General features: G+C 33.0%; 1 protein-coding gene across 1 annotated transcript; it reads right to left on the reverse strand.

Moving 5' to 3' along the window:
* Positions 1–825: 825 nt before the first annotated feature.
* Positions 826–19,241, reverse strand: LOC110109625 (glucuronokinase 1). The gene is made up of 6 exons (XM_020840798.2): positions 18,803–19,241; positions 17,047–17,196; positions 10,972–11,160; positions 10,715–10,831; positions 4,180–4,340; positions 826–1,395 (listed from the first exon to the last, which is right to left on the reverse strand). The coding sequence occupies exons 1-6, from the start codon at positions 19,019–19,021 to the stop codon at positions 1,152–1,154; spliced, it is 1,080 nt and encodes a 359-aa protein (XP_020696457.1). The 5' UTR covers positions 19,022–19,241; the 3' UTR covers positions 826–1,151.
* Between the last annotated feature and the right edge of the window lie 1,553 nt (positions 19,242–20,794).

Genomic DNA, 20,794 nt, shown 5'->3' on the forward strand with positions numbered 1-20,794 from the left:
TCTCAACTGGATTTTGCCGAAGAAACATACGAAAGAGGAGAAAGACGATTACCTTCGCAGAAGCTCATAAAATAGAGTTCGATTGAAGATGAATCACAACATTTTTGAGTTTCACTATATTTTGGAGCAAAAATGGGATTTTCGGTTGAAGATGTTCTAAGAGTTTAGATTTTTCAATATTTGCTTAGTTTATCTTTTTTTCTTTTTTCTTTTTTCTTTTTTTTTTTCTTTTTTTTTTTTGTAGAAAAACCTGCGATTTGGCAGAGCAAGTAACCAAACTTGGGGATTAAAAGGTACAAAGATCTTACCGTTTTTTTTTTTTGCTTGAATATGACATGGAAGAGCAGCTTCATAGTAGCTAAATCTGCAAGCATTGAATGTTTTTTTTTTTTTCAAAGCTGGGTTTTTTTTTTTTTTTTTCTTTTAATGTTTGAAAGGCTTATGAGATTGTTGATTTGGATGGCTGGTGTTTTCTGGTATTTCGAAATACATAAAACATTATGTAATTAAAAGTATTATCGGTGCTGTTGACAAATGACAATTGACTAAATGCTTTCTCTGTTCTTGTTCTGTGGATTAGTGGAGCTTGAATTTATGTTCCTCTTTCGTGGTTGTTTATAGTATAAATCGAATGATTTTCATGCAATGAAAATTTTAAATTACTTGCAAAAGATCATAAGTTGCTTTACAGGTTGGCTTGCAAGATGGAATGAAGTATGCAAATCTTGAAAAATCTGTCGACAACAATCATGATTGAATAAGCTCCATACTTGGTTCTGGGAAGTCCCAACACAAAATCAATACTCAAATCGAATCAGAAACCAGTAGAGGAAAATACAATCATGTATTTTGAACCACGGCCTTCTACGTCAAACAAATCGAACAACGTTCAACAAAATGTGTTACGTCTCAACGAAGATGCGGCCAAAAAAAACGTGACTGAAGCTGTGCTAGTGTATATCAGGACCAACATGGGGTTGACCTGATCAAGTTATTTTTCGTGTTTTAAAAATAATTAAATTTGTTTTAAAAATAAAAAATAGTTACAAATGTATTAAATAAATATGTATTTAAAAAAAATAATCCCAAGCAAACCTTAAGACTTCAAAGCAAAGCAAAAATACTAAAAAATATTAGCTGACAAGACGCTATCAGCAAGATATCATCGCCAGATCCTCGTCTGCAAGAACAGAGGGGACAACTAAAATGGGCTGCACGAGAAAACCAGCCTTCAGGCAAGCATCCTCAAGAAGCTTGACTTGTTCCGGCCCTTTAGGGCAGAATGCCACCACAGCACCACCGCTTCCTGTAAACTTTGCAGCAGCACCTACACTTCTAGCTGTCTCAATCATCTGTATATTTAGAGCACCAAGCACTTCATCTCCAAACATTTTCCTGACAAAAAATAGAAATGGAAATCAACTATATAAATTTCAAGTTGTATCACTTTCTAAGAAACTGTAGCAGATAACAATCATCATAATTGGCCTTTTCCCCAACTACTTGAAATTGGTTTTATGAATTCTTATTTTTCATTTGTTCATACAGATTATCGCCTGAAAGATAAGACGAATTATTCTGTGCGGACACCAGACGGAGAGAACGATCCGGATTTGTTGCGTTTTTACTGCCCTTTTATCGCGCTTTTCAAAAGGGCAATAAAAGGTCAGCAAATATTTAATATTTACTAAATAATTGAATATTTGTTGTGCTTTTGCTGAAGAGCAGTAAAAATGCAACAAAAATGCATTCATAACTGAATATTTCTACCCTTTTTGATGTGAAACATATGCATGGAAACAAGAACTGCTTGGGGATTTTAATATAAGATTGATAAAGCTTTGCTAGTTGTAGAATTAATGCTTACCCAAGTTAGGTTCTCGGAATTATCAAGTCGAAATTAAGTAAGGCATGTGGTTACAACTAGATTAATGAGACAATATCAAATTGACAACATATAATTACATAGTAATGTTATTGAGAGAAACAATAATCCACAATTAACAAATAGAACTTTTCACCTTGGGTCTCTCACTCACTCTCTTGTTGGTGGCACTTTTAATTGGAGGAAGATTGAGAGCAACCGAGCGATGCCACTAGGAGACAAATGGCACACAAAGTGTAGTCCGTTGGAGTGGTAGCCGGTGGCGGGTAGTCCACGGGATGACTAGTGAGCATCCAACTAGCGTGAACAAGATGTGATTTAAGTAATCCTCCACGGAAGAATCCACGTCAAAGTTTACGTCGAAGAAAGGGGATTCAAGGACGTTGGTTCGTCCTTCAAATCAGCAATCCCCTTAGCCTCAATAGTCTGGACAGCAACCTGGAATAGCTATGGAATTCTGGACGGCAACGGAAACCTTTGGGTTGAGAGATAATGTGTAGATATGCCCGCAGAAATCTGTGGACAGCAATGGGGCCTTCCTGGAGCAGCAGTTTTGCAAAGGTATTGGGCTAGAATTCAATGATGAAGACGTCTCAAACTCTGGACAACAGGATCACTCCAGAAGGAATTCTGTTTCAGCCATCACGGGGAAGATCTGGACGGGCTAACAAGTGGAGGAAGGGGCAAGGCTTTGGGCCAGATTTGGGCTCCGTAGTTAGGAAGCCAAGGAGGGAAATTGTGAAATGTATTTCAGATTTGATGAATTAGGAATTAGGAGGGAGTTCGAATTTCAAACCCCAAGTAATTAAGGAGAGTAAAGGGGTGGCTGATTTGTGGAGTTATTAAGGTGATTAAGAGAGAGAGAGGAGGCCATTAAGGGGCCGGCCACATGACTAGGAGAGGGCTTGGGTTTAATGCAATGGGGACCACAAACTTAATCACAGATTTTTACAAAATCTGAAATAAAATTTCAGATTTCATAAGGGGAAATATCTTTCTAATTTGAGGGCAATCAATTGGAGCAATTTGAATTTCAAATTTGAAATTGAAACTCAATTGAATTGATTGCCTAAAATTAAGGAGCTAAATTAGGAAACAAGTAATGGCTCATAAAACATTCAAATTTCAAATTCGAAATTCAAAAGAGTGGGGAGGAGGTGGCGGCCGGAAGGGGGAAAGGGAGCCGGCGGGCTGGGGAAGGGCTGGCCGGCGGTTGGGGCTGCAGGCCGGCGGCCTAGGCAATCCAGGTAGGGGACGGCGGCAAGAGCAAGGGAGGAGAGAGTGTGGGGGAAATTCTCGGGATCCAAAGCACGAAAATCCAATCTCCCACTAGCGGCTTCAATCCAAATCTTCTCAACACGAAGTGATCAAGAGAACTAAAGAAAAATGAAAGACAAGAAAACCTAGAACTCACAAAGAGATCTAGTTTCTCCTACGAACTCACTAAGAGATCGAGGAGGGTGAACTCACAAAGAGAACATAAGTGGCAAATTTTCATTCATCAAAAACTACTATAACAGGAGAAAATGGCCATATATATAGGCCACCAAATGACAAAGAAAACAAAAGACTAAAATGCCCCTTGGGCTACAATAGCGACTAAATACCCATAAGGGCAAAAACGAAAACACATAAAAATCAAATAAACTACTACATAAAATGACTCAAAATAAAACTCATGATTGAGGCCGTCGATCTCTGGCGTCTCTTGATGGTACATGTGTCGAAATCTCTGACGATGTCCTCATCACTTTTACTGCCCTTCTGCAAAATCGCAACAAACAGGTAGCAAAAGTACAGCAAATCTGGACGGTTCTCTCCGTCCAGTGTCCGCACAAAATAATTTCTCGAAAGATAAAATCATTTTGAACTTCTATTTATGTTATATTAGATCAATCTTTTCTCCTTCTTAATCTTTTGATAATTTTATGTATTATACTAATGAACGCATTTTAAGTCATTTGTGATAAATATCCAAATCATCTAAGTCTATTTTTAATTATCCAATCTTCAATTGAAGTCACTTATATTCTATTAATTTTTGCCATGAATATATTTTAATATTCTCATTTCTAACATGTAAAACTTGGATATTAGTAACTTTTTATTGCCTAACACTTCAATCCAAAACATTATGGGCAAAATTATGACTTTATAAAATTTAACTGAGTTATATGTTTAATTGCAAATAATATGGATGAAAAAACGCTAGCCTGGTCTAATATTGAAGCAAAGGAATAATGTTTCTATAAAATAGAATTTCCAAAGCTAATAGAATGTATCATTTCTTTTACCTTCGAAGATCAAAATTACTATCCATTAGTTTTGCAAGTTCAGAGTGGTTCCTTTTTGTCAAAGCTTCACGACCATCTAGTGCTATTTTTGCAACTTTTTCCATTGATGATATTATAAATTTATCGCCATCTAGCCACCTCCGGCGGACTGTGTTATGCACCTACAGGAAGCAACCGAAGAATAATATCAAAAATCCCAAAGAAATTTATCCATGCAAGTTTTCAACGAAAAACATATGGAACCCAATGAACTAAAGCCCATTCAAATTACAAAATAATCATCTTTAAATGAATGAGACTAATCATGTACGAATAGTCTTTGTACATGCAATCTGGTGTACCAACCTTAGAAATCTTAATGAATCGTTACCGAATTTTAGGTTGAATGAAGGCCATATGGTAGCTTTCACCAAAAAAGAGAATCAAGCAAGCAGTGTGTATCCACAAGTATGACAGCATACAACAAAAGGAAGATTGGCTTTTCCAGTATAGTGGTTTTTTGTTGAAATAGGTATTAGATAACAGAACAACCCCTTCAATGATTTCAGCTTCAAATAAGTACAAAACTTGGCTGCAATAAAATTTGAGAGAACCTATTCCTAAGAAAATAACACTGGATAATTAATATAATAATAGTAGAATACATGCAAAGAAGGGGCCATATAGTATATATATTTTTAATACTAAATTCTGCATACAAAAGTAAAATATTAAATCAAATACTAAATTTTGCATCAAAAATTCTTTGCTTATCTGATCCTGATCCTCTCATGTTGTTTTTGTTGTTGGCAGAATCACTTTTTCAGGTAACCCTTTTCGGGGGTTTCGTGAAATCGCTTGTCCAAATAGAGATACAAGGTAAGTCAAAGCCTAGCTATCCCAATTTGACTATTCATAACGCAGTTAAAACAATGGAAGGAAAAGGACATAAAGAGCAATAATAGAGGGAGGTTGTTGTGATACTTCTACAGAAAGTTTGTTTCTTTATCGTCTACTTCCTCTCAAGATTTTGGTTTGGTATCTATGCATATAAGATATTACTAGCAAATAAGCAAATGTGCTTACATTTTCCAACTAATAATATTTACTAGTATATCAAGTTGAACATTATAGCTGATCTTTAACTAAGTTTGTTTTAAAATTTTCAATATATTATTCGACTTTCTAATCATGCTATGCATGCAAGAAGTGACACAACCCACAAGACAGGGAGCACTAACTTTTTCAATCAATTTACAACAAAATTAGCCATTCTCATAGAAATAACTATATTCCCTTAACTTCATAAGCTCAGTCACGTGACATAATTATAACAATACCTAAATCATGGGTCTTAATTTGATGGTCATTTGTATGATAAATTTATTGAAGATAAAAGGATGGCAATTAATTTTCAATTTCTTATTTAGTTATCCCTCTTGTGTGGGTGTTCACACTTCAATAATATTCAATAATATTAAATGGATTGTTAATGCATTTTTATTCATAGCCCAATTATTAATGAATAATGTAAAAAAATAGAGAGGTTAATGTGCAGGGGTGGAGCCAAGCATTTTTTTTGTGTAAGCAAAAATGATATTTCAAAAATACTCTAAATTTTTTTCATCTAAACTTGAGATTGATATTGGCAAATTAAAAAAAAATAATAGAATTTAAATATTATAAGATAAAATATATTTATATAATAAACCTATAATTAAGAGTATCGCCTATAGCTTCATTATCCAAATTTATGTTTATAACTAATTTATTTCAAAATTTTCTATTAATTAAATGCCTAATTTGAAAATATATTTCAATAAGTATCAACAACATGACCATGTTATAATAAAGTTAAACAATTTTGATTTGATTTGAGTTTTGTTGGCCTGATTTAATTTCAAACAAATGTTAGGTCAACCTGAAATTAATTTGGAGTCACAAAAGCTACAAAGATCACAGTCCGATTTTTAATTGAAAGCATATTCTTTAATCACCCAAACTCATTTGATTCAAATCCGCTGAGTCCAGGGATTCATTATTAAAAAGTTTGGTTTCATTGTAAGTTAATTTTAGCATATTCAATTTAAATTATATGCAGTTTGGGCATATGTAATTTATTAGAAATAAAATAAACACGAAGCCATAAATATTAAAGTGTACATAAGACCTAGACTAACAACAAAAGAAACTTGAAATTTACATCATACTTCTTATTTCATCACAATACCTTCTAGAATTTGGCTGCATTTGAAAAAGTAGCTCCATGTATATAAATCTTCAATTACTCAAATTTCTCCGAGAGGTAATGAATAGTTAATGAGGAAAAGATGTAACCAAAAGTTTTCTTAAAAAGAAAGAATTTTCTTACAAGCATTTAATGCATAGCGACTTAGGGTTAAGTTTACTAATGCAACTGATGTGATGCATAGACTCAGAAAACAATTGAGTGACATATTACTAGAAATCAATTACTTCAATAAATTACCATCTTTAGATGGAAAAATGTGATACTAGAGTGTAAATCCAATTGATAATGAAATGATCATAAATTCGTAAACAAAAGAAATAATTTTCACAAAATTAAATTTTTTATGTCGCTTTTTGGCCAAAATCAAGAGTACTAAACTAGTTAATAACAATTTATTAATAAAAAATAGAAAATGAATGAAATTAAGTAAAAGAAAAAATTAGGCCTCTTGACGGTGCCATATGACTACTCAAAAACCAGGTGATCTCACTTGTAACGACTCAAAGTTGAAATAACTAGAAAGAGAAATTTTGTTGAAGCTAAAATTTATGAATTACATGCCTCAAACCACTGATTATGGACTCCTTATAACATAGGATATTTAAAAAGATTGATATAGGATTAAACTCAATTTAAATTTAAATTAAAACTCATTTTAATTTTAATTCCCAAATAACCAAAGCAACGATCTTGATTTTGAATCTACAAAGCAATCGCAAGCCAATCCTTCTTTTATCCCAATTTTAATCCAAGCAAATCCCTCATAGCCACAAACCTAAACGGCATGAATATAAGAATAGTTAATCTACCATCCCGTAAAATAGCATTGCCTATCGAATCAACATTTTTTTTAAATAAACCAAGGATAAGTCCAAAATCAAAGAAATAAACTAACAAAAAACTAAAAGAGAAACCTATATAATACATGCTAGACCATTGGCAGTGTTTATATATATATATATATATTCTAAAACTAAGCATTAAAGTATTCCAGTGCCGCCACCTCCCCCATTTCCGCCATGACTTGCTCGGGAAGGAAAGGGAGAAGTGAGATGAAGAAGAGAGAGAAAGCTGATTTTCGTCCATTGCTTTTGTTGTAAAAAGTGTTCTGATCATTGTAAGTAACTATCATCTTACTTTGTTTTTGATTATTTTGATTTCTACAGATTTATCGCTCCTAAATTTGCCAAAAATACATTATCTCTTGCTTTTGTAAGTTTTCACCATATAACTTTTGATATGTTATAGATTTGATCATTCTGAACAATTTGATATAATTTTATTACATTTTCCCCTGTTAAATATGTGTATATGAATTTCTATGTAAAATGAGTAGGGAAAAAGGCAGATTGGAAATGAGTGAAAAGTGTTGTACTGTGATTTGATATAATAAGACTGCAAAAACAAAAATGTACTGAAATGATTGATATGATTGAGTTATGCAAGAATTTAATATTGCTACAAGTATAAAACTGATGTGATGTATGCACATGATGTACTAATTGTCAGATATATGACATGATAACCTCATTTGGTATCCTCAAGATCCACGTGGTCCACTGATGGGAGTCAATGGATGGGAATCATAAGAAGCTGGAGATTGATTGGGAGTCATAAAGAGTAAGGGTGATTGTCATGTAATTCAATGGAAGTTATAAGGTGTTCATTGATTCAAAGTCATAAGAGGCGTTGATTGGGAGTCATAAGTGCAGGAGCAAGATATAAGATACCCTGAACTGAATATCTGATAGAATATTGATCATTGTATTGATACTAATTAATGATTATTGATATTGATTATGGATTATTGAATACGGATACGAATTATCGTTGTTGCTTACCATTACGAAATATGGATAATGATACTAGTGTATAACTGATGGATTGATGAAGATGATTGAATGATATGACTGAATGAAACTGATTGTATGATAAATGCATAATGATTAATTGATATAGGTGATCGATACATATAACATATATATTGATTTATATATTTCCTTATATAATTTAAAACATTTTTTGTCTTATATTGATTTCATTTGTAATAGTTATTTGCTAGGTTATTTACTTACTACGTGGTTTTATATGATTTCAGATAAAGATAAGCAGCCTGTGGATTGAAGTTTAGCTCTAATGATGTTTTAGTTTTCTTTATGTTCTTCTAGTTTATGTAAATTCTTTTATAGCCTAAAAAGTCTATTGTACATATTATTTTAGACTCTACGAACAAAATATAAACGGAATATTATAAATAGGAGCATAAGGTGTAATTTAAATTAGCAATAGGATCATGAGTCTAAAAAAATTTTAAAAGAAGCAAACTAGCCAAACAGAATAGTGCATTCTAAAGAATGCGCTAAATGATTTGGTGCATTTAGAATGCACCAAATCATTTGGTGCATTCAGTCTAGTCAGTCGAATGAAATTTTAAAAATACTGTAGCAATGCGCTAAACAATTTGGCGCATTCAATGAAATGCGCCAAACTATTTGGTGCATTCCATTGAATGCGCCAAACTATTTGGCGCATTCTAAATACGCCAAATAGTTTGGTGCATTCAATGGAATGCATAATTTTGTTTGGCTAGTTTGTTTCTTTTAAAATTTTATTTAATACTTTGTTCCTATTCCTAATTTAATCAAGCATCATGCTCCTCAAATAAAATCAAAATATAAATATTGACAAGTATAGTAATGTGAATTATATTTTCCGTTGTTTATTAATTTTTTTTAATGCCATTAATAAAGTATAGATGTCAAACTGATCTTAATGTAATTTGATCTTGTTGTAAATAATTGATCATTAGTTGTCAAATGAAAATATAATAAAGAGGGAAAAAGAAAAAAAAACTCTTTCACTTTAAATTTCACGACGTGACAATATGCATAAAGCATGATCCAATATTCCTATTCTACGTAGGGTTGAATTATATTGGTCTCATGCATAAAATTCAAGCTTTATTATTTCATGCATGTGAAAAATAATAATTCATTACAAATGAAAAGAAAGATGGTTAACATAATAAAAAGAACTAAATTGCATTAAACACAGGATAGTGGATCCAAAAATGTAATCAAGCATCCTAGAAACACCCATTATCCAATGTGTTGCGAAGCATGCAGAAATTGATGTTGTTCATCTACGAACATGAGATATTGGTTGATATTAGATGGACTAGTGCAACAAGTCATCGTTAAAATTTTGTATTACAAAATGGAAAAAAAAAATTCTAAACTGCTTATAGAAAAGGAAAGAATTTTGAAAATTAAGTGCCAGAAGGGTGGAGGGATAAAATGACGGTAATGATGAAGTTGTAGTGCAAGACGTTAGCATTTGAGATTAAAAAAAAGACCTCTTCGCGCCACCTATGCTTGTGATGTGTTCCAAGGTTTTAGCAATTTTCCCATCAAAGTACGTATAAGGTTTATAACTTCTAGTAATAGTTTGATCCACATCAAAGTGTGACATTATTAGCCAATTTGTTGTTCAAATATAAGAGCGATAATTAGTATTATAGCATGCAAGCATGTCGATCTGCATGAAAACAAAGAAGGAAGGCAAATCACAAAATGATGGATTAAAATCAGCTTAGAATGCAAAGCTTCCCTTCCTGACAGCACAAGAGCATGTGAAGATAGATAAATTAGTGAATACACATCAACAACAACATCATCAAGCTTTTATCCCACTACGTGGGGTCGGCTACATGAATCCTTTTTCTCCATTGTGTCTTATTAAGAGTCAAATTCTCATTTAAATCTAATAAAGAAAGGTTATTTTTAATATTTTGTAATCAAGTCTTTTTAGGTCTATCTCTACCTTTCTTAACATAGGCCAAATATAAATACACATGCAAACAAATAAAATTTAAACCACCTAATCGGTAAAAAGTGAAAGATCTCCCCCTAACCTCTCCGTCTTCTTTTTAATAAAATAGTAAAACAAGGTTTTTCACAGCTAGTAATTTTTCTGGCTGGTAACAAACCAAGGATGACTGACAGCCATGTATCTTAATCCTTGTGAGTAGAAGATGAATGAAAGGGCCTCACCCTTGAGCAGTATTAACATAGTACATAATATATATAAAGAAAAAGTTTGCTTAAAAATACATTTTATATTCCTCCTGCTCCATACTACAACTGCTCTAGAAAGTTGAGATAACATCTGGCTTTACGGTTTACATGGAGAAAAAGAAATGTTCTAAGATTAACAGCATATAGCATATATGCAGATCGTACACATCAATGAGAAAATGTGGCTTTTATAACAAAAAGAAAATGAAAAGGATAACAGAAAACTAACCTTCCCAGAGTCACTTGGATTTTCAGCATAAATTAGGTGGAGAGGAGGAAGAAGTTTGATGTCCATGGGAATGTACACACCATGCCCCAGCTTATCCATATTTTCCTTGCTAAAATCCTGAAGTAAAACTGTAAAATTTTATTGTCCGGATCAATACAGTAGGCAGACTAGAAGTTGAGCTCAAATATGCATCTCCATGTGATAAACGAAAGTAAATATTTGTGATTATGCTTAATCAAGAATATGAAATAACATACCATGTAAACAAGACCCCCATAAACCTGTGCTACTCTATCCTGGAGACCAGCAATTATTCCAAGCTCCCTCTCAGCACTAAGAATGAGATCAGGCCTAATTTGAACTCTTACAAGATGTCTGACTTTATAAAAGTCAAGGAGGCAGTTTAGAGCAGCACACACAATGGCGCTTGAACCTGAAAGTCCTGCCTAAATAGCCACAATAGTGAGTGGTTCAGCCACTAACTAAAATACTGAAAAGAATGCATATGTAAATCATAGCTTGCCATAGCCACAATAGTGAGTGGTTCTCTTTCTCAAATCTTCAGCATGATTAGGTGTGACATAAGTTTAATGTTTTCATCCTTTCAATTTTAGAAAGGCTGCATGTTTGCCACTCTAGTTTCTATTTTTGGCAGATTAGATGCGCCTAGGTATTACACTTGATCAAGGACAAAAGTTACACAAATAAGAAAGATGTGTCATTCTTGATAGTCTGAAATCAATAAAAGGAACATAGATTGTTAGACCGGTCCATAAGGGACCAGTCCAACCGGTTCAGCACAAGGGAAGGGACCAGCCCTTGTTTACTTAAGCTGAAGCCTGGTCCACCCCAAGTGCAATCCGCCCCCATCGGGGTGGGGCCCAGAGAATTAATGCAAGGAGGGGACGGCTAGAAGGGGATTAATTAGAAAATAATTCCAAATTGAATTCAAATAAGAGAGGGAAATAAGTAAGGAAAGAGGGCTGATTTTGGGGCTGATTTGGGAGGAAATTAAGGGAGAATTGGGATTGGTTTGGGAGGAAATTAGCGGAGTGCTGCTTTGATATTTGTTGTTTATCGTATGCTTCAAGTAGTTGATTTGCCCTAATGTTAGGGTTATGCATCTTTTGGATTTTTTCTGCTGTAGTTCTTTTCTTGGAGGCTTCCTAGCGGCATCTAGATTGTTCCGAAGAGCCGATCTACCTCTCGAATTATAGATCAATTGTATCTTATTTTTTTTGTTGAAGTATTAATACAATATCACCCATCGTTTTGATATTCCTGCAGTTTCATGTTTGTTTATTTGCTGATTTTACTTCCAAGGCACATCATAGACATATAGATTCTTCAATTAGCAATTATTTATCTACTTGCTCCACTCTCACAAGAAGAAATGCTAGGCACATTAACTAAGATATGCGTAGAATTAAAGAATTGCAAAAAAAATTGTAGTATTTTGGTGGAGATAATTCTAAATCAATGATATCATGTTAATAATAGAAAGTTGAGATTATTTGCACTATCTTCTGAAAACATTTGACTCCATTATATGTGCAGGACAAGTAATAATAAATTTATTTATAAATATCACACTGGAACATACAATCTGGCTATAGAAATTTGGATGATGATGCCTAAGAAGTCCAATTACTGCATAAATAACATGTCAAATCTGTACATAAGCAGACAACTTATGAAAAAGTGATTTCACTTCTTTGAATTAAGTAAAACGACAGTTAGGATAAAAAAGGTCGATTTCCTTACTAAATTAGAGAGCAGAATTCGAGAAAGAAAAATACGCAAGATTTGACCGGGCTGCTAAGTACAAGATTGATTGAGTAACAAAATATCTATTTATGCAGCTAAATTTGGCGTTATAATAATAATAATAATAAGTTTCATCTCTATTGTTTGGAGTTGACAATCGTACTCTTAACATTCATTTCTGCCACACTAACTAATCGATCAACAAGAGCAAGCCCCACAAAAAAAAAAATCTCATAATTCCTTTCTTAGAAAATGCATAAGTTTCTATTAGTTTTGAGAAAAGAAAAAAAACACAATTAGTTTGATATAATGATATTTCTTCTAAAAAAGATGCGTAGTGGCAAAATAATAAAACTACTGATTTAAGCCAGAATAAACACTTTTTTATACTTTTCTTCTTGTTTTAGTAAAATACTTCATTTAAATGAACTTGCTGATCATCCTAACAAATGTATGAGCACAATATGAGTGATTTTACAAGGATTCATGCATAAATGATGGCAGCAGGAGTATTAATCATTTCTCAAACATTAGTAATAGTTCATGAATGAAAGATCAACAACAATAACAAGTCTTTATCCTACTACGTGGGGTCAGCTACATGAATCTTTATTCTCCATTGTATCCTATTAAGAGTCAAATTATTATTTAAAACAAATAAAAAAAAAAGTGATTTCTAATATTTTCTAACCAAGTCTTTTTAGGTATACTTCTACCTTTCTTAACATAAGCCAAATATAATACATCTACTCTTCTAACCGGCTCATAGGAATGCCGACATTTTATGTGACCAAACCATCTAAGGTGACACTCTAATCTTTTCTTCCACTGGAGCTACTCTAACCTTTTCACGTATAAGCTTGTTTTGCATTCTGTATCTAAGAGTAAAGCCACTCATCAACCTAAGCATCCTCATCTCTGTAACACTTAACTTAATTTTATGCTTTTCTCTTAATGGTCAATATTCTGCACCATAAAACATTGCCGGTCTCACCACCATCTTATAGAATTTTCCCTTAAGTTTAAGGGGTACTTTTCTATCACACAACAGGTCGGATGCATTCCTCCACTTTAACCATACAACTTGAATTTCACTAATAATATCCCCATCTATTTCACCGTCACTTTGAACAATAGATCCGAGATATCTAAAATGTGTACTCATATTAATGACTTGATTGCCCAAAGTCACAATCCCCCACTAGAACAATTACTACTAAAATTACACTCAATATATTTGGTTTTAGATCTACTCAAACAAAAACCTTTAGACTCTAAGGTTGACCAACATAATTCAAGTTTAACGTCAACTCCCTCCTAGTCTTATCAACAAAAAAATATCATCAACAAAAAGCATACTCCAGGGTACATCCTCTTGCAAATGTTTAGTAAGAACATCCATGACTAAAGCAAAAAGATTTGGGCTTAAAGATAAGCCTTGATGTAATCCAATTGAAATAGGAAAATACTTGGTCAAACCACCTTGTGTTTGAACACAAGTAACAATTCTTGCATATATATCCTTAATGACTTGAATATAAGCATATTAACCCCTTTCTTTCTAGAACTCTCCATAGCACTTCTCTAAGAAATTTATTATATACTTTCTCTAAATCAATAAATATCATATGTAGATCCTCCTTATTCTCTCTATACGTCTCCATCAATAATTCAATACTTCTCCATCAAACCTCTCAATAAATGTATAGCTTCCATAGTAGACCTACCCAATATAAATCCAAATTGATTTTGAGAAACATTAGTATCATGTTGTAACCTACGCTCAATAACTTTCTCATAGTTTTAAAGTATGACACATTAACCTAATTCCTCTATAATTCGCACACTCTTGTGCATAACCTTTATTATTATTGAAAATAGGAATCAACACTCCTCCTCCACTCATCTAGCATCTTTTTTGTTTTCAGATTTGAAATTTCTTATAAGCCAAAAAATTCTTTTTTTTCTTCTAAGCATTTTCATACCTCTATAGGAAGATCATGAGGTCCAATAGTTTTTCCATACTTCAGGTTTTTTAAAGCCTCTCTAACTTCAGTTTTACTAATACACAGATAAAAATAAAAATTTTATTTTCGTCACTAAAGTCAATCTTATTTTCACAATCTTCATTGAAAACCTTATAAAAAAATCACACCCACATTTGTTGAATATCTTCTTCTAATAAAAGCATTTTTTTATCTTCATCATTAATGCACTTAACTTAAACTAAATCCTTACTTCTCTTATCTCTTTTCTTAGCTAACTTATGCATATATCTTTAATGTGGACAAAGGGGGGGTCAACTCATGTCCAAAATAATATGATTTTTGGCTTCCCTTGAGTCTACTAGCTCAATCAAAATTGAGCTGAAATTTTAGCTCATTTATGAGCTGGTCTTTAGTTCACTTATTGAACTAAGGGTTAGCTCATTATTAGCTAACATTTTAGTTCATTTATTATCTTATATTAAATGTTCTTTTTATGCTTTTTATGTTTTTAATTATTGTTGTCTCTTGGAATTCCAAACATGTCTCTTGGAATTCCAAACCGACCTTTGGAATTCCAAGAAATGTCTTTTCCCATGCGGTGGCTCCTTGGCTTCCTCCCTTGGGCTACCGTTTTACGTGCCTTGCCTCTTGGATCTCCGGCCGGCTGCTGGTTTTCCGTGTCTGGGCTGTTTCCCGTGGCCATGGCTCCTTAGTTCCGTGCGGCTTCCTCGTCTCCCGTGGATGTCCCTTCGGTTCCTTGGCTTTGGGTTGTTTTTCCGTGCAAAGCAATTAAGTTTTTAATGTTTGTGATGTTTAAAATTCCTATGGGAATTAATTGTTAGTGTCTCTTTGTGTTCCCCTTTCATACCTATATATATGGGGGTTATGTAATGTTTTAAATATGTTATGAAATGTTATTTTTGGATAAGCTTTAACCTGCGGGTTTGCTTTGGAAATCCTGCGGGCTGTTTCCACCCTTCTTTCTCATCCCCTCCGAAAACCTGCGGACTCTTTCCAACCTTTCTTCTCGGGCTTCTAACCTATTTCGTCTCTCCGCAAGTGCCACTCCATCTGTATCTTTCTTCCAAGTGCAGCAATTTTAGGGTATCTTTTTTATTTTATTTGGTTGAGTCAAGTTTGTAAGAGTTTAAGTTGTTGAAATCATCGTTTGTAGTTTTAATTTCCGCTGCTTAGTCTTATTTAAGTTATCTCTTCTTTTTGAGGTATTTTGTGTCTTCTTTTATATAGGAAATCAGTCTTTCTTTTCGTGATCAAAAAATATAGGGTCCCCTATATTTTTTTGTTACATCAATCTTTCGCCCTCATTAGTATCTAATACAACAACAACAAGCCTTTATCCAACTATGTGGGGTCGGCTACATGAATCCTTTTTATCCATTGTGTCTTGTTAAGAGTTAAATTCTCATATAAATCTAATATAGAAAGATCATTTCTAATATTTTCTAACCAAGTCTTTTTAGGTCTACCTCTACTGTTTTTAATATAAATCAAATCGAATACATTTACTTTCCTAACTGGGTCATCGGAAGGCCGTCATTTATGTGACCAAAACATCTAAGGTGACTCTCTCTAATCTTATCTTCCACTAGAGCTACTCCAACCTTTTCACGTATATGCTCATTTCATATCATGTCTTTAAGAGTAAAGTCATTCATCCACCAAAGCAACCTCATTAGTATATAATCTACTATATAAATCATTAAAAGCTAAATTCTTTGCATCGCATATTATTTTCTTAGACTCCTTATGAGCCTCTTAATATATTTTCTAATTTTCTGAGTTTTTTTACATCTAAATCAAATTTTCTAACAAAGTTTCTTATTTTTAATTTTTTCTTGCATATTTGATTCTACCACCAATTATTTTTACTATTAGAAGTTTTTTTTTACTTTTGATCAAGAATATGAAATAACATACCATGCAACATTCTTAATATTAGAAGCTATTTTTTCTCACACAATATTAGCTTTCTCATGTAACTCTCAAAAATATTTTTGTTTGTGTTCTTTAAATGGCTCCATTTAATCCTAAGAATAAAATTTTACTTTATTTTATATATATAGCTCATTCATCTTTAAGTCCAAAACTAATAAGCGATGATGTGTACATAAACTTTCACTCGAAATAATTTTACAATCTTTGCAACAAAAACAATCTATTTTTCTTAAAAGAAAATAATCAAATTGAGTTTTATTATATCCATTCTTATAAGTAATGAGATGTTCCTCTCTTTTTTTTTAATTAAGATGTTAGCAATTAAAAAAAAGTAAACTAGAGAAAAATATAATATTGTCCTGCCATCTTTATTAGTCATTCCAAACTCATATCCAGCATGAATATTTTTAAAACTTTCTACCTCTATCAATATCTCCAATTAAATATTCTCCTTTTTTTTCTTCCAGAGATATCTTTTTGTAAAAGCATAACATAATTACCAAATAAGCCTAACATAAAAAAAAAAAAAACTGTATTGTGATTTTGCCTATTATTTAAGAGAGGTTCAAAATGTGATTTTAGTTCAACATGAATGAAAAAGTGATGTTAGTACAAAACCACCTGGCGAGGAATATTTGTCTCATAGGACAATGTAAAATTTCCCTCCTTTAGCTTAATATTTTTATCAGAGCAGTATCTATAGAAAACATTGCAGATTGCCATCAGTAAGCGCACGCCTCCATAATATCCTTCATTTTGCAACCGAGATACCTGCAGGGAAAACATAGCACATCAATTTACAAAAGAAATAAGAATCAAATGCAGCACCTGACAGGAACTGCATGAAGAAAAAGAATTCATAATGCCAAACCACAATAGGCAATGTTGCTTACAAAAATCAGCAGGAAATCTGTATATGTAACCATTTACTAGTGATGAATGTCTCAATGCAATTGAAGTGACTCATGCATTCTCAAAATCATTATTATCTGATATCATAAGCAAAACCTCATAAATCAACATAAGCAATACCTCAGTCAAGTGAAGTTCAAAAAGTAAACTAATGTGTTATTCCTCAAAAGCTCAAGATAATCTAAATGGAAGTTAGACATAAAACATCAATTTTCCACTTGCCATTTAAACGTATTACAGGAAAAATGAGAAATTTCTTTGCCGAGATCAAATAAGCATGCATTTCGCACGTCCATCTGCAATTTACATCCGTAGAAGTACTTCTTATATTATATGAAAAAAAAATCACCAATCCTTGGTATCTCCTGAAAATCTAGTTAAAAAACAAGCAGAAAGTAAAATTGCCCGAGAAACTCTTGAGTTGATTTGCAATCACCCAATCCTTTACAAGTAAACCCTATAAACTTTATCAAAGCCCTCTAAAATCTCATTTTCCTGCTTGTAGATATAAATCTTTTTTTTTTACATCATTTAGTTTATTGGACATTATTAGAAATCAAGGTGGATTCCGATTTTAAATCCCTTAAACTTAAGGAGTTAATTTTCACTTACAAAATGATGATAATGAAATTGCAATTAGATTGAATAAAATTTGGCATGAGAGTACCTCAAATTATGGATTTAGAATTCAATATTAAGATGAGTTCCAAACATGCTTCAGAGAGTAATAATTTTTTTCACTCATTTTGTGTGTGAGATTGAAATCATTACATGGAGGGGATTTGAACATGTTTGCAGAGTTGATAACAATATTGATTTTTAATTGCATCAAACCAATTAATGGAAGCTAGTAAAATTATATTTTTTTTAAAAAACATGATTGCTAATACAAGCAACCAAATGGGGTCGTTCAACTTTCAAAAGCATGTTTTATACTTTCATGTGGATTTTAAATTGCATCAAAGCAGATAAGCCCTGATAGAATTTCATTTGGCTGCTTGTAGATAGAAAATATGTTTCAAAAAATGTTGATGATCTCCAATTTCAGCCAGTTTGGGTATGAACTTGAAATAAATGTTTTTTTTTTTTTGAAAAAAATTTTTTTTTTTTTTTTTTATTTGCACAAAGCAGACAAGCCTGGATAGAATTTCATTTGGTTGCTTGTAGATAGAAAATATGTTACAAAAAATGTTGATGCTCTACTTTTTCAGCCATTTTGGGTATGAACATGAAATAAATGTTTTTGAGGGTCCGCGAAACATAAACCAATACAAAATCAATGTCAATTTCAAACATCATCAAACCAGGTGATAGATCTAACAAATTCCAACATTTTTTAATAACATGTTTACTAACTTCAAGCAGTCAAATAAACATTAATAAGATAACAATGGTAAACACATCAGCAAGTTCCAATCACAATCAGATCAAAGAGATCGAATCCAGACAGCGATAGAGAAAATACCAAATGGCGCAGCGAATCAAAGGAGACGAGGTCATGCTTAGGGTGCGGGCGGATGACGAGATTCTCCGATGGCTCAAGGCGAACGGAGGCCGAGAAGTTGCCGATCGAGAAGGAGATGGTGCGGCCGAAGTAGACGTCACTGGGGTTACCGAGAAGCCCCACGCGAGCGTACGCCCTGTGCTCGATGCAGCCAGGACTGGCATTGCTCTCAGCTGCCATCGTCGCCGTTGCCCACGCCGCCGGCAGGCTTAAGTCTAAAGACGGCAATAGGCCCACCTTCGACTGAAAGGTATGAGAGAGATTTGGGCACACTCGGTAGATCTAATGAAAGAGAACGAAAATATCAGATGAATTGGAAGACCACATATTGTTGGCGAATTATTACTTCCAGTGACCGGACGTTGCGACATCCAATTTCAATTCGAGTTGACTAATAATCAAACACATAAAGCCACGATTACATTTCAAGCTATTATAACCCCATCCATCCAACCATTTTTTAGCCAAGCATGAATTAGCTCAAAATCAGACATTCATAACCCTAATCACAACACAATTGTTAACAAATATTGACATACTATGCTATGACTAAAAGGGAGATTTACATACATGCCACACAAATATTTTATGTTTATATATTTAACACCTAAGTTTAACATCTACTTATATGACACCTAAATTTTAAATTTCTTAAAAATATAATTAATATTAGTTTTTTTCTAAAAAGAAATAAATATTTTCATGTATACACATTGATATGATTGAAATACTAAAATATTATATAAGTAAATAACAAAATTTAAAAAATAAACATATAAACACATAGGAATTATGTGATATATATGTGAAACCCTAAGATAAAATGATAATAACATTTTTTTATCAGCCTAATCATCTAATGAACCTAGATTTTCATATGAGCAATATATTTACCTATGAAAGGATCTACAACCCAAAAATTAAAGGAAAGTTTATTTCTCTACACTACATATTCAAATCAAATATTTTGTAATTTAATGCTCATTAAAAAAAAAACCCCTCCTTACCAAGATTTTTTCCCTCCTCGTCTGGGCTTAGGCAGGGGTGTCCCTTAAGTTCTTATTTTTTTTTTGTATTATGATGAATGCATTTTCCTTTTTGCTAGATAATACTGCTAATGATAATATATTTGAAGCACTCTCTATCGGAGATCAAAGGCTTTCCCACCTAATGTATGTTGATGATCTTATCATTTTTGGGAAAGCTGATATTAATTAATGTGATAAACTTGGCCAAATTCTTAGGAAATTCTCTATGGCTTCAGGTCTGGAAGTGAATTTTGGGAAGAGCTCCATTATTTTACCTCCTAATTGTCGTATAGCTTATGACATTTGTACTATCTTCAATAAGCCTGCTACCTCCACTAGCATTGTCTATCTTGGGGTTCCTTTATCCCCCTACAATCCTAAGCTTGTTAGCTTCTCTATATTGATGGAAAATGTCACCTACAAACTCTTAGGTTGGAAAGCTAAAGCTTTATCTTTTGTCGATAGGCTCTAGTTCCTTAGGTACACAATTTGGAATATGATTTCTTACTGGATTCGTGGGGCCATTATACCGAAAACCATTATAAAACAAATTGACAAACTTTGGGCTATATTTCTCTACTTTTGTGAGACTTCTTGGCGGAAACTACATTTAATCTCGAAGTGTAATACCTGCAAACCCGAAGATGTGGGAGGTCTTGGGTTACCATCCTTGCATTCTATACATTTTGGCTTTAACTGCTCTTTGATTGAGAAAATTTACAATTCTCATAGCCCTCTTGCTAAGTGACTATTCTACATGTATGTATCTCCTTGGAAGGATCCTGTTTCTAAAGCTTCCAAATTTTGGAAAAGTGTTATAAGGGATGCCAAGCTTGCCGAAAAAAAATTCATTTTAAGATTTCTCCTAACTCCCATTTATCTCTCTATTGGGATCACTGATTTAATGACAAATTTTTAAAGGAAG

Source organism: Dendrobium catenatum, unplaced genomic scaffold, assembly GCF_001605985.2.
Source record: "Dendrobium catenatum unplaced genomic scaffold, ASM160598v2 fragScaff_scaffold_716, whole genome shotgun sequence".
NCBI classification, from domain to species: domain Eukaryota; kingdom Viridiplantae; phylum Streptophyta; class Magnoliopsida; order Asparagales; family Orchidaceae; genus Dendrobium; species Dendrobium catenatum.

Excerpts from the sequence above, each read along its gene's own strand:
- LOC110109625 (XM_020840798.2), bottom strand. The coding sequence starts at position 19,021 with ATGGCAGCTGAGAGCAATGCCAGTCCTGGCTGCATCGAGCACAGGGCG. Across the intron at positions 11,161-17,046 it reads AGACAAATATTCCTCGCCAG|GCAGGACTTTCAGGTTCAAG; the intron begins GTGGTTTTGTAC and ends GTGGCTATTTAG. Across the intron at positions 10,832-10,971 it reads ATGGGGGTCTTGTTTACATG|GATTTTAGCAAGGAAAATAT; the intron begins GTATGTTATTTC and ends GTTTTACTTCAG.